The sequence below is a fragment of the Danio aesculapii genome, chromosome 20 (genome assembly GCF_903798145.1).
Source record: "Danio aesculapii chromosome 20, fDanAes4.1, whole genome shotgun sequence".
Classification (NCBI taxonomy): domain Eukaryota; kingdom Metazoa; phylum Chordata; class Actinopteri; order Cypriniformes; family Danionidae; genus Danio; species Danio aesculapii.
In genome coordinates, this window is record NC_079454.1 from 12,567,505 (window position 1) to 12,583,167 (window position 15,663).

Sequence of the window (15,663 nt, forward strand, 5' to 3'; positions counted from 1 at the left end):
CTCGATTGGGCGACTGTTTGTCAATTGCATGCAAATACAGTCCGGGGGTGCTTTTAACACCTTGACGTCCTTTCTTGTTTGCCCAGTTAGCACGATATGTTTGGCATATGTGAAGCCCCAAATCGCACTCGAATTCGCACCAAATCAATTAGTCCGAAACCGAGAGGTGGTCTAGGCTTGATTGAAACAAACTCTGGAGCGGATCGATTGTAGTGTGAAAGCAAAACGATCCAACAAACTAACAAACCATATAGCCACCTATACGGCTTTATGAAGAGAGAAATATGAGTATGGCAAGATGTCATTCCTACTGGCAAATGTGCATTTCATGTCGAATACGAAAGAGAAAGCATGCTAAAATATTACCGAATGCTGTTTATCCACTAGGGAAATTGACAGAAATTTTCATCTGATAATTGTTTCTATATTTTAATCATATAATATTTTGTATTAGGTCTATTGTTTTGAACATTTCTGCATTGAAAGCTTGAAAGAAATATCAACCTTGATCTGGTTTCATGATCTGACTGCAGTCTCACTTTATCTATTATTTCTTTCTATAATTTAAGTCTATAATGCATAATTCTAGCCAACAAAACTTGACAACTGAAATGACACTATGTATGAGAAAGTCTTACCTTTGATTTATATTTGATGACAATGTCTGTGGGTGTCAAAATTAAAGTATATATATATATATATATATATATATATATATATATATATATATATATATATATATATATATATATATATATATATATATATATATATATATATATTTATTTATTCAAGTTTAGTTATCTTAATTGTAACTTTCTAAATTGTCAGTTCTATTTAAGGAAAGTTATGCTGAATAAAATGTGTATGTTTAACAATTATGTTTGGCTTTTGGCATTATTTAAATGTGTGGCTAAGAAATAGGTATTATCTTCTTTTTTTAGATTAGATTAGATTAGATTCAACTTTATTGTCATTACACATGTACAAGTACAAGGCAACGAAATGCAGTGGTGGTGTTTTTTGGTGGGACCAATGAAAATTCTGGCAGAGCAAGTAAAAATCTGAACCACTTGCCTGATCGGGCTAGTAGAAAATATACTTAGCTTTAAACCCTGTATAATATATATATATATATATATATATATATATATATATATATATATATATATATATATATATATATATATATATATACACACAGATAGATTTATTTGTTTATTTTGCAGCCATATAACTGAAATACTGTCTGTGAATGTTTATTGAAACAATGGTTTTGAAAAACTGAATTGTTGAAATATGTTGGTAATGTTGGAATGTGTAAGTATATTTGGCTAACAATGCTTTTGGGAAAAGTAGCCGGGGTTGGTTCTGAGTGATTTGTTGTAGAGGATGCAGTAGACTTCAACAATATAAAATACTTTTCCGCAACTGTACAGTTTTATTGTGTCATGAAACCATAAAAATGCAGGAAGTGCGATTTACTGCACCACGCAGCTGGATACAACACTCTTCTCCATCATTTCAGAAATTACAGCTGCAGTGATCACTAGAAATTGCACAACTGAGTTAATTTCGAAACAAAGCAATAAAACGTACACCTTCTTTTCTGTGCAATCATAATTGTCCATGCAAATACCGGAGAGCTTGTGCAAATGCTGCTGATCTATAATAAGCCTAATTTGCATAGAAAGGAGGTGTGTTTGTGCTAAAAACAGTGCCTTCATTTACATTCTGTGCATTGTTATTTCAGTGCATTTAGCGTGTGCTTAAACTGGATTACAGGTGGGTTTTGTGCTGAAATACCGTATACGAAAATGGCACAACTGCTTAGTGAGACAAGCTTTCAAATTTACAGCGTGTGTGTGTGTGTGAGAGAGGGGGGTTGTTTCACAGCTCTGATGCAGCGAGAATGTTAAACACGGCAGCAGAATAGCGGCCTAGCAGAGTTCTGTAGACTCTTTCACACAGCGGGTAGTGTATGTGCATATGTGTGTGTTTGAAAGAAGAGCTGCTTCAAAGAGCCACCCAGGAAAAGTGAACACGTAGACATTGAGAATGAGTTTGCATTTGTCGTTGGTGTGATCATTAACCATGGATGTGTGGGCATGGATATATTTCGGAGTCTCTTCGGTTGCAGTTCCACCCTAGAGCTAAAATCAATGGAATCACTCAATCACTCAATCTCAACTGCTTATGCATACACACACACACATGCCATTGCTCTTACCGTTGTCTGAGGCCATGAATGTGGCGTTGTAAAGGTTATTTTTCACGTAAGGAGATTCTCGGTCCAGAACGGCAATGGTGGAAATTCGTCCGTTGTTTGGGTCGATCTCCAGCCAGTTGGCAGGGTCATATAATTTAGAGTAACTTTAAAACACAAACACACAAAAAGAGGTGGTTAACATTTACATTTTCACACAATGGTTAAATGTGGAGTAGCCTACTTTTATATTGTTCTACTACTTCTGCTGTATTTAGTATGTATAGAATATTCGCCAAAATGAAATTGCGTTGAGGATTTACATTTAACATATATATTTATTCCATGGTCTGTTGAAATTCTTGATTATGATTGGCTGAAGAGTGTGCATTATTTTCGTTGAAACGCACAGGTAGTTCCAGTCGGTTTTGATCACAGTTCGAAATAAATGCGCTTCTCCCAAAAGTTTATAATTACTATAGCAACTCGCATGTGCTGCACAGGAAACCGATGAGGACTCTTAACGGCGGACGGGAATCCGCAAAATAAGGAAAATACTAATTAAGAGTTTTTCAAGCAAAAATATAGTTATTTTAAAGTCAAATCGGCAGTTTATGTATAAGGGTATTACGTGTTTAAAAATGTTGGAAGCTCCAGGCTGTCAGCAGCAGCTCCGCGAACGGCTCCGACCCAATTGAAGCTTTAAATCAGCCAGACCATCTCAGGACCTGCCGCTGCATCTAATCTTTTGCATCTCTGTTGTTAAAACGTGATACACAATTAATCTTTGTGTATCTAATGGTCAGTCTTAGGACTTTTTAACCTATTATTTGTTCTCGGGTATATTTTTGGCAGATAATATTACACTGATCCTACGTGTTGGGCTGATTGCTTTTGTTTTAAAGAAGATAAATGAAGCAGAATGTTCTCCTACCTGTCACGATATGTTTTTTCTGTTGCTAAATTTCCCTACAAATTTTACAGCAGAGATTTCTGAAATGGACTTTGGCTGCTTTCTCTTGAATGCATCTTATGTGCCCTTGAACTGGCGTTTCGTTACATACAGCTTTGGAAATGTTTTATTTCATGTGTTTTTTTTCACTTGTATAGATCAATGTGTTTTTAATAATCGTAAAGTTATTCTACTTAATGCAGCAATTGCGTTTTTTTTTTTTGTTTGATCAATTCCATGATTTCAGTTTGCCTAACCTAATAATTTAATTAGAAAGAGGCATAATTACACATAATTACATTATTTACTTAAGATGTTAAAAAATATTTGTTAAATGGATTTTTATAAAAACGGCATGTTAAAACTAAGCAAAATAAAGTGTGAAGGCTTGAAGTTGATGGGAAATAAAATAAATTATCTTTAATCTCTTCAGCCAATGCATAAAGTAACATATTGCTAAAGCGTATTTAATTGATATGGTACTTTAAATGAGATTTGTAAGTTGATTATGAAATGTAAATAGAGCATTAAAGGTAATGTTAAGAGCAAGCCAGTATACATATAGATCCTCCCTCATTAGAAAACTGATAGAAAGTAGACAAAAAAAAAAACATGTGACTGGAAACACACTGCAGGAGTGACTGTGAATGTCTTATTTGTCCACCTGTGATCGGATTGATGAAATCGCATCTTAATATTAGCAGGTATAAACAACACGCACATGCGCGCGCTCCCGCTCTCTCCACCTGTCTGCCTGTCACAGCGGATTCAGTGGAGGGACTAGAAAATCTAACATGTCAAAACCGACAAAAATTCAGACTAATATTGCACTGCAAAAAGCAAAACTATTTTAAACGTATGCCTACCTTGGCAAATGACCATGGAGTAAGCGGGATAATCAACAGCTTGCCGTGCGTTAAAGGATTTTAATGCACTTCACGGAAGCATTAAAGTTAATAATAACTGGAAATCATTTGTTAAATAAAACATTGAAAATATTTAGGACTTGTGACAACACTATTTCATATAATTTTTTATTTTTGTAAACTGTAAATAGTTTGTGAAAATGTAATAAACTTCAATAAATACTTTCCATCACTAGAAACTATGTGTATATGCAAATGTGTGTGCTTTAATACCTAATAGTCTGCTGCATATATCTGTCTGGATCATGAGCTGTAAAAGTCGTTAGCATTGACCACTGTGGAAGACCCTCCTCCAGTTTGATCTGTTTGGGGTTGGGGTCAAAGTTGGGGCTTTCGTTCACATCGATGACGCGGATGGACACGGTGGCTGTGGACTGGCGGGTGCGATGGATTCCACTCGCTAGTGGCACCTCATTGTCAGCGACAACAGTCAGCATGAACGATCGATTCATCTCAAAATCAACCGGCTGTACACAAGAACACACAAGCAGACACACAATCAAGTTAACTCCGCTTCGCAATCTGTTAGGGGAAAGAATCGAAACGATACAATGAATGAATCGTGTTGCAATTAAATACACAGAGGAGAAATGTTTGAATAATAATTAATGAATAACTCATTCTCAATTAAGAGATATATAAACCATTAACTCGGCTGAACAGCAGGTGGAAGCTGTTTCCATGGAGACCGTCTTTTGCTCTGCGTTTGAACCCCATGCCTATGGGAGTCTAGCGAATAGCAATGCAACCCAATTACGGCATTTATACAACAATTAGTTCCGGTCTACAAATCTGATTGGCCAAGCAGAGTTCTGCAACGTCACAGACAAGAGTATTGATGCGTCCCAATTGTTCTCTATTACTATAACTATGCTCTAAAGGCACATACTCTTTTTATGAATGAAAATTCCATACTTTTGAATGTGTACCAAAAGAGCAGGCAAGCTTTGAGACATACTACGTCATCATTTAAAGACCGTTCTGTTGTTTTCTACCATAGTGGAGATGAAGTGGCTTGTTATTTTGTCATTTCTGTGTCTTTCCCGCAGAGAAAGCTCCTCACGTGTTTACATAATGATGCCTTCAAAAGTAAATGACAAAATATGCATATAATAGTTCACGATGTTGTTGCAGATTAAATATAACACAGATAATTGATTATTCATACTCCTTTACCTAAGCCTCTACATTTAGAAATATTTATAGTTGTTAACACGTTGCCTATGTTTACAATTATATTAAAATTTGGGCCCAAACAAAGCACATTGCATTGGTTGTATATTGGTTCTAAAAGTGTGCACGAGACTACACTTCAGATTTATACTAGAAATGGTAGTCCATCTGGCTAACATTAGAACACTCTTTTAAACGTATCCACTCTAAACCCTGTTCCAATGTCCCTGACTTTCCCCTAATTTTCAATTATTAAAAGCTGAATTTCCATGATCTACCCACTTTATCTTTCGCATACCGACTGTAATTTAAATGTGTTAAGATTTCCACTCATTCATTGTAAGCAAAACAAAACAACTTATGCTGTATGTTAAAGAAATCATATCATTTTAATATATTTGATTGCTGGTTGACAAGCAGAAAAGGAATAAAATAACATGAAAAACATAGACTAACTATAACAATACATGATTAAAATAAATTATATAGAATAATTACATTTTGATAAAACGGCAAACAAAAATCCATGATATTCCATGACTTGGACCAAATATATATATATATATATATATATATATATATATATATATATATATATATATATATATATATATATATATATATAAAACTCACTGACTTTCAATGTGTAGAGTAGACCTTTTAAGATTCCATGGTATTGCCAAAATCCCATGGCCCGTGGGAACCCAGTAATATTTTTTTCAGTTATTCTTTAGAAGAGATACTATGTGAATTGGGATGCAGCATATGTGAGAGGAGTGAAAGAGCGGCATAGAAGTATAACCATAAAACTATAGTGAATTATTGATTCCAAAGAAGAAACTGCTCTATTTAAGACCATCTGTCAGAATGTTCATTTCTTACAAACTCTTTAAGAGTTTACTTTTAATCCTATTTACGAATGGATATGCGAATTGTGAGAGAATATGTGAGTGATGTGGACTATGGTTTAATTGTCTATCCGCTTGTTAAGTGTGACGTCACTCGAAGCGGCTTCTAGGTCCAATCGCCATATCAAACTGTATATGGAGGCTCATTAAATCATAATAATAAACATTTTAGTTGATCTATTACTTCCGAAAATCATGACCGCATACAGGGCTTGACATGAACTTTGTTGTTTACAAGCCACTGTAGTAGTCTAGTAGTTTTCCAACATTACTAGCCACTCGCCATTTTCACTACCCACAATTTTAATGTTGGGAAAATATATTTTATACACATAAATATGACTTTGACATGCTAAAATTACTTGATTTAGATTTTGCGTTATCTCCACATGCCTCCTCATATAAAATCATGAGCAAATGGTTCGTGGTTTCATAGTATTACAATTAGATTTTATTTCACTAAATTTTCAGAGCTCAAAATGAAGGATTTACCAAATTTATCTCTGACCACACCAAACATAAACAAATAATTAATTCTTAGCCACAAATTTTAAATGTGTCAAAACAAGCTAAATATAGCTGTATACTATACTTTTAATTTAACAAAACATATGCACAGTAATCTGTCCTGGCTAAAGTTCCCAGATCACCAGTTAACCACACATAAATGGGGAGTTAATCTCCCATTAAAACAATGTTATTGTAAAAAATGATAATTAAACCATATTAACTCAAAATTGTGACAATGAAAGGATGATCACACACACACGGTAACGTTAGACCCATAAATAATCTGTTCAAAAAATGGCTAAAGCAAAAGCAACTGGTGCTGCTTACAAAAAGACAAATGTGGAACTCTTGAAAGTCTGTGCGTGCATGTTCATCACTTTTGTCTAGTCTACTTGAAAGAGAACCGATAACATCAGTTACGTTTCTAGCATTTTATACAGTCATTATTTTCTAGACACTGTTGCTTCATGCAAGGAAACGGGAGCGTGCATGCGTTTTAAACACTCGCGTGCATCACATGTGTTAACACGAGTGATTATCCTCTCATTCGGTATTCACCTGCTTTCTATTGCTCGCGCAAACGCAATTATTTTTGTCAGTCGTGTTGTTTCTCAATTCTAAGATTGCCTTTGCATGCATATTGGACCATCCTGTCGAACCTTGCTTTTAAGAATTATTATCCAGGAAAATTATTTTCAACCAGCCAAAGTGGCTAGTGGGAGTGTCTGTCTTACCCGCCACCGCTAAACTAAAACCTGCATTTGGCAGGTTGGCAGGTGTTAATGTCAAGCCCTTATCGCATATATATCCATGCCTAATATCAGAAGGCCAGAAAGTGATTAATGTTTTTAATAAATTGTTAAATATTGTTTTATAAAATGATAATAAGTCCAAAGACTATTGTGTACGCCATGATTTTTATAACATTAACTTTAATGTGTGATATGGCTATACAGTTGTCATAATTCAAATGAGTAGCGGACCCGGAAATAGTATTTCATATGTTACTACTTAGCAAGCGGATATGGTCAATTATCATTTCTCACTAAGTCTGATGTGTTGTCATGTCATAAGTTTTACCTTGACGACGGTGACAAGGCCTTCATTGGTGACCGGGTCAGTAGGAATGGAGAAGCGTCCGGTCGGATCCCCAGATATAATTCGATACACAGCATTCCAGGCTGGAGTCCCCGGTTCATCTTTGTCGGTCACGGTGAGATTGGTCACTATCACGTTCACACGGTTCTCTGGGACCTCACCATGGAACTAGAAACAGACAGAGGGAAAGATCGATTTTCAGCAAAGATGGCTTTGGTGAGACGCGTGTTCAAGTGCTTGTATGTGTCACTCACAGTCTCTCGGGTGAACTCGGGAGCGTTGTCATTGACATCCAGCAGGCGTATGACAGCAGTAGCCGTGTTGGACAGACCATACGTGGGGTTTCCTTCCATATCGGTGGCCTGGATGATCAGGGTGTACTGAGGCACCTTCTGCTCCGGAAAAAAAATAAATACATCAGATTCCAGATTCTATTTCAAATTTGATTCTTTGTTGTTTTTGTTTCTTATACAAGTTTCTTTAATCCTTGTTTATGTAAAACACTTTGAATTTCCATTGTGTATGAAATGTGCTATATAAATAAACTTGCCTTGCCTCAAAAGTTACATGTTTTGTGTGCTTTTTAAAGTTTAAACGTATTTTATGCTGGTCAAAGAGAGCATTTAATTAGTTGAAGGCAAAATTATTAGCCTCCTGTGAAATTGTGATTCTTTTAAAAATAATTCAGTACAGTTTTAACGGAGACGTTTTTTCCAACACAATTGTAAGGAGTAACAGTTTGAATAACTAATTTATAATAACTATTTTCTTTGTCTATGTCATGTTGAAAGCACATAATATTTCACTAGTTATTTTCCAAGATACTAGTATTTAGATTAAAGTGCAATTTAAAGGCTTAACAAATCAAAAAAAAAAAAAAAATGCATGCTTTTATTTCAACTAAACTAAAAGAAATAAAACTTTCTACAGAAGAAAAAAATATTATCGAAAATACTGAAAACATTTAAACATCGTTTGGGAAATATCTAAGAAAGAATTGAAATTTCATAGCAAATATTTTCCTTTTTCATGAGAGAAATATTTCCTAAATATTTATGTTTAAAAAATATAAAAAAATATGTATAAAATAGAAATGACTTTGAAACAATACAATTGAGAACTCAAAAATTACACTAATGAGAATATCTGCTGTACAATATAGTTACATGCTGTTGACATTACCTCACGGTCCAGGCCTGCAGCTACTGTGATGATTTTGCCGGTTTTGTTGTTGATAGTGAACATGTTGGATGAGGGGCTCTCTGGGGTCTGTGAGAGGATTTTGTATCTCAGCATCCCGTTGGCGGTATTTGGGTCATCCTTATCCTGGGAGGTCACCGTCATTACGAATGTTCCTAGAGCCAAGCAATAAATGTCACTTTTTTCCCTTCACTAGTGAAGATATTTTACAGCCTCTGTGGAAAACATGAATCTGTGAGGGTGTACCTGGTTTGGCGCCCTCATCAACGGTTCCATTCCAGATCTGGTGTGTGAACTCTGGCCGGTTGTCATTCATATCGATGACATTGATGATGATGTCAATGGGATTCTCCATCTGGTTTCCATTGATGTCCACGGCGTGAGCACGTAGCTGTGAATGCAAACACACTCGAATAGTTAGTTTTATGTAAAAACTCTTCATATAATCAAACCTGGATGAACAATGGTCTATGTACACTGTGCATATGAAACAACCCACCAAGCAATTTGGTGGTTAAACGACATCTATACATAGACTGCTTGGCTTAAATAAAGATACATGTGGGCTGTCATTTAAAATCTAATAGAAATCTAAAAATAGCCCGAAACTAGACCAGTCATCAAATATACACAGATCAGACAGACTCCACATGCATAGTCATTTATTTCTGCATATTTGATTAGATATTCAATGACAGCCCAAATTTAGCCTAGTTTTACCCAAGCCATCTTTGTTTAGACGTCTATTAGACATCCATTAGATGCATTTAAAATGTTGTGGAACATTAATCACGATTATTTTGGTCATAATTGTAATCACGATTATTCAAAACGATTATCAGTTGAAGTCAAAATTATACGCCCTCCTGAGAATTTATATGAATTTATATATATAAATTTGGCCAGGATGCCGGGGTTAAACTTTTTCAAATGCCATCCTGGGATTTTTAATGACCACAGAGAGTCGAAACCTCGGTTAATGTCTCATCCGAAAGACGGCACTCACTGAGCAGTATAGAATCAACTTCACTATACTGGGGCATTAGGACCCACACAGACTGCAGGTTGAGCACCCCCTGCTGGCCTCACTAACACCACTTCCGGCAGCAACCTAGCTTTCCCATGTTGTCTCCCATCCAGGTACTGACTGGGCACAGCCCTGCTTAGCTTCAGTGGGCAACCATGTGAAAGTCGCAGAGAGCTAGTTGCCGGCATTTTAAATATGAACATTTTTATCACTCATCATTTTAAAAAGAAAAGTGACCAAGACTAATCTTTCTAGTGTGCATTGTCAAACGTTATCAATTGCTGCATCTGACTACAGTACATGCAAGCATAAAAAAAAGTATATTCTGTACTTCATGAGTTTTGAGTGCAAAACTTAACACTCACATTAACTGTCAGCATCTTTATGCCAACATCCAAGCTGTATCTAATGCAATATTCTGAGGTCACTTCAACTAATATTCACAGTAATCAATTCACACATTTTCCACATCCAAATGAGCAAAAGTGAAAAGGCGGTGGCAGCGAGGTTATTAACCACCGCACTCCATTATAGCGGTTATTTGGTTATGCTACTGCTACAGTTGACTTGTTTGCAGTTTTGCGTGGTCTTAGGTCTGCTGCATATATGCATGAGCGAACCGAAGGAAGGCTGATGCTCCACCTTTGGCACCATTAGGAAGCAAATCATACCATATTCATGTAATCTCTGCATAATTTGAATCTGAATGTGGATTAGGTGGACGCTGAGGGAGGTTAACAGCCTCTCGGGTCCACTGGTAAAGTGAAAGGATACTGAAACCAGGCAGGAAAAGTTTGCAACTTCTTCCAGTAGAGATCGAGGATTGTTCTTACTTACGAAAAGCCAGGTTTGGGGAATGTCCCCCCTGTGAGAACAATGAGTGTGTGCGTGCGTCAGGCTAAGCTCCTCCGAGTTTAATTTTGCCTGCTCTCCTCTTCATGGTACAGTGGATTAGAGGGATGTCAAAGGTCACATTCTCAGACTGGCTGCCATGGTAACACTGACACACATAATTTATTGGGAGTTTTAGAGAGTTTCTCTCTGTCCTGGATGGAATACATGAAACTAAAGAGCAAAGGTCTGATTTATAAACATTGTGGATGCACAAAGCAGACATTAAAAGTGTATTTGCTATTTAAAGCACACATTTAAATGTAAAAATGCTAAAAAGCTAAGCTAACTCATTTGATTAACTGAATTGGCTAATAATCAAAAGCACAATTCAAAACCATGAACAAGTAACACAGTATTTATATATATATATATATATATATATATATATATATATATATATATATATATATATATATATATATATATAATATATATATATATATATATATATATATATATATATTCATTCATTCATTCATTCATTTTCTTTTCGGCTTAGTCCCTTTATTAATCTGGGGTCGCCACAGCAGAATGAACTACTAACTTATCCAGCATATGGTTTTGTTTGCGCAGCGGATGCCCTTCTAGCTGCAACCCATCACTGGCAAACATCCACACACACTCATTCAAAAACATGCACAACGGTCAGTTTTAGCATACCCAATTTCCCAATTCATTTATACCAAATGTCTTTGGACTTGCGCATCGATGGATTTGCTCTTCAGTGTTTGGACTCTCAGCAGTAAATATTAAACCACACTGAACTGAGCTAAACTGAACTTCAACAGTGAAAACTGGACTGACACTGTTTCAATGCACTATAATCTTCTATGTGAAGTTGCTAGAAATGCCAACTGACCCAGCCGAGGCTTGAACAAGCGACCCTCTTGCTGTTAGGCGATATATATATATATATATATATATATATATATATATATATATATATATATATATATATATATATAAATAAAATTTTAATTCCCATTACTGGGTTGCAGCTAGAAGGACATGCGCTATGTAAAACGTATACTGGATAAGTTGGAAGTTCATTCTGTTGTGGCGACCCCTGATGAATAAAGGGACTAAGCTGAAGGAAAATGAATGAATGAATTAAAATGTAAACTGAATATAACAAGCTAAATATGGGCTATATGGTAATATAAAGTGATGGTAAAACGAAGCTTTCTAAACCAGTAAACCGTTCAACTCAATTGTATATAAAAAAGGTTCGTTACTCGAAGCTTTCCAAATCAGAGCTCGATGAGGACCTCTGCAGGTTAAATTGTGAGAAAGCACTGTGCTGCAAAAATGTCAAACGTTCACAACTAACCAATTCATTCATGTTGTAAAGTAATATAAACAAATTACTTAATTACTGTAGTTTTTTACATACAAGGTATGTTATGTTACAGCACCAATGACTGTAGAAAAATCCAAAGTATTTACGTTTAGCACATTCCAACCGGTCCTACACCGACCCACTCGTTCCCGAGCGGGGATCAAGCCTGCGAATGCTCTAAGGAGGAGACTATGTGAGTGAGGCTTTTTGCACTGCACTCACAAGCTGGCCTCCGTATGCACTATACTACAATATGCAGTGGCCTTCTTTAAAAATAGTTGTAAATAATACGCTAATACACTTTAGTAAAGCTTTTTTTCTATAAAATACTATTGTATTTTAGTTGAATTACTAGTGCGTGGGACCGGTGCAGTGCTTTGAAACAGTAGAAATGTATGTAATCGATGCCTAATCTCTCGCTATGCACTTTACTAACACATGAGTGTGTTTAAACCTTTGAATAAAAATTTGAAGCAGTCACATGGGTATAAGTCAAATTGAAGCTTTGGACGTCACTGATCACGTGATTGTGGCAAAACAAATCAAGCTACAGTACGCTCCTTCACTGCAAGATGTATCAGTTTTTGTCACCTCACTAATAATATATCATGATGCTTTAAAGATATTAAAATAAAAGCAAATATACAAATGATGTTTAATAATAATCGAACTGTTTCACTGTCACTTAAGCACTTAACCACATTCATAATAAAAAGCACTAGTCTTAAATGTTCATCATCAGCAAGGGGTTATATAACAAATTAAAATAATATATTTTTTTAAATGTTCTAAATGCTAAATCTTGTAATAAATAGGTCTGTCACAATAATCAATAACTTATTGCATAATACATGGACACGACCTTAATCATTTTTGGTGATGCAAAACAAATAGCCCATCGTGTTTACATAAAACTGAATGTCACCAAAATGTCACCTCTGTCATCTCATCTAATCCCTGTTTGAGGTGTCAGCGAGCTCAGGGAACTCCTTTACAAACAATGCTTACTGACAGGTGAAAAAAAGGTGAATTTTCACATTTTCCTAAAGACTATTGATGGTTTAGAAGAAGTTTAAATGAGTTCTGTTTCAAAGCTGTAGTCTACTTCCAGTAAAGTAACATTGCAATATGGCACACATTCAAAATATAGTTGAAGCTGTTTTACAGGTATATTTACATTCTATATCACTGGTGTCAAAGATTACATTAGAACATGTACTGTTTTTTTTTCTTTAAATTACAGAATCTAAATCTACCTTAAAGATGAAAAGTTTTTGCCCCTCAAAGGACTTTGTGTTTTTGCAATTATTATACGTAATATTTTTATAATCAGTGGCATAAAATGGTCTTAAAGTGGCAGTAATTATTAGAATTATTTATGTGACAATATATCGACCAAAAAAATAAATAATTTAAATTATTTTATAAATAATAAAAAACAACCAAGAAATAAATCGCATCGTTTTTAAGATACATAGATTAAGAGGAATGTTTGTTAATGTATTTTAATATCTCCATTAAATAAATCTTACAAAAGTAAATTTATATGAATGGAAAGCAAATTAAATACATGTAAAATTTAAATAAAGTATAATTATGGAAACTGTGTTCGTCATAACTGAAAACTACATCATGTTTGCTGGCCTCACACATCTCACACCCCTGTCAGGCAGTCAGTCAGTCAGCATGTAACCTCCCTGCAGGCACAGAACGTCAACATGACGTCATACTGACGTTGTACCCCAACGTCATGGGGACGTTTGGAAATGACGAAAATCTGGCTGAAGTCAGAACCCAACGTCAGGCCGACATCAATGTCTAACGTCCAACCTAAAATCAACCTAAAATCAACCAAATACCAACATCTAATCATGATACACCTTGACGTTGTGTAGACGTTACCACTATGACATCTATCAGATGTTGGATTTTGGTCACCAACACAACCTAAAATCAACAAACTATCAACATAATTTGACATCGTTACTGGACATCAAAATAACATTGTCCTTAAACGCTGGCTAGACATTGAATTTTGGTCACCTGATGTCATGACTTAAATCTAACCTAATAATAACGTCTTATGATGCTGTGTGCCTGCTGGGCTTAAAGGGTTAAACATTAATGCACAGTAATACTACGATTACAGAAAAGTTTGCTCTTTTATAATTCACTTACATTTTAATACGTTTTGGTGCGATTATAACTGGCTACAAAAAAATAAAATCAGCAACAACTGAAGGTTTTGAATGAGAAGCTGTACTGTATCAATAAAAATGAAAACCATGGTGGGAATGCATTTTGGTGTGGCGCCCCACCATGGAAGAATGAATGTAGCGGAAATCATGCAAGTCTTAGTTAATCATGGTAAAAAGGCAACATTTTCATTTCTGGGTGAACTATCCCTTTTAGGCAAACTTGTGCAGCTATTCACAAATTATGCAACAACATATCTTTGGTTTGAAAACACAATAGATTGATATTCCATCTATAACACATGGAGTCATAAACACTTACATGAAAGTTGGGAATGTGTTCTCTGTCCAGTGGTTTGGTGACGGACAGAAGTCCTGAAATGGGGTCGATGATAAACAGGCCAGTGGGGTTTTGGTCGGCTCCTGGACCGGTCACGCTATAGCGCAGTGTGTTGCTCTTGTCCTTATCAGACTGGATCTGAAACACAGACACACACAAATAAAAATTATATGCGAATAACGCCCCAATATTATTTTATCACACATTTCCGACTGCACTTCACATGAAGGACCAATGTTGTTTTTCTGTGTGTATACACTCACTTTCACGAGCTCTTCGGGGAATTGTTTTCTGGAGTTCTCCAGCACGTTGACAGGAGGAATGACCCAGTCTCTTTTCACGCGATTCACACTGTCGTCGCCCTTGACAAGCACACTGTGCCGAGGAAACAGTATCACTGGCACCTAGCAAAGAGAAAAAATAAATAAATAAAAAATATGAAAAAAAGAACAAGTTACATTCACAAACACCCACACACTCAATATACATTATGTGATACGCATACACACACACACACTGCAGCAACACATCTGCCCCGGCCTCAAATAATTACAGAATTAATTTTACCCTCTGTAATGGGGTCATAAATTCCGCTGCCGCTCCATCGTTAAATCCCACAGCAGTAACACCCACATAGTGAATGCGAGTCTGTGTGTTGAGTTTGCAGTATTGTTCCATTTCCCTTCTCCCTAAACCCTGTTATTCAGAGCCGAAGGCAGTAAGAGATGTGCTTGACCAGACATTTGCCCTGTTCTTAGTGTTATACAGAACAAAAACCCCTCTGAGTGTTCAGTTAAGAGTTCATTTCCAGCGACCGACGGCTGAATTCATTATGCAAGTGAGTGTGTTTGCTTATAAAGCGACTCAATGTTTCCTCTCGGTTGATATCAACGAA

General features: G+C 35.9%; 1 protein-coding gene across 2 annotated transcripts in view; it reads right to left on the reverse strand.

Moving 5' to 3' along the window:
* The window catches only part of cdh2 (cadherin 2, type 1, N-cadherin (neuronal)), a 112,658-nt gene that overhangs the window by 13,561 nt on the left and 83,434 nt on the right, over nucleotides 1-15,663 (reverse strand). For both annotated transcript variants that reach the window (XM_056480938.1, XM_056480939.1), the window contains 8 exons: nucleotides 15,032-15,172; nucleotides 14,751-14,906; nucleotides 9,220-9,364; nucleotides 8,956-9,128; nucleotides 8,028-8,165; nucleotides 7,756-7,941; nucleotides 4,298-4,551; nucleotides 2,231-2,373 (listed from right to left, as the gene is read on the reverse strand). In XM_056480938.1, coding sequence (XP_056336913.1) covers nucleotides 2,231-2,373; nucleotides 4,298-4,551; nucleotides 7,756-7,941; nucleotides 8,028-8,165; nucleotides 8,956-9,128; nucleotides 9,220-9,364; nucleotides 14,751-14,906; nucleotides 15,032-15,172 — 1,336 coding nt within the window. The remainder of the gene's footprint in view (nucleotides 1-2,230; nucleotides 2,374-4,297; nucleotides 4,552-7,755; nucleotides 7,942-8,027; nucleotides 8,166-8,955; nucleotides 9,129-9,219; nucleotides 9,365-14,750; nucleotides 14,907-15,031; nucleotides 15,173-15,663) is intronic.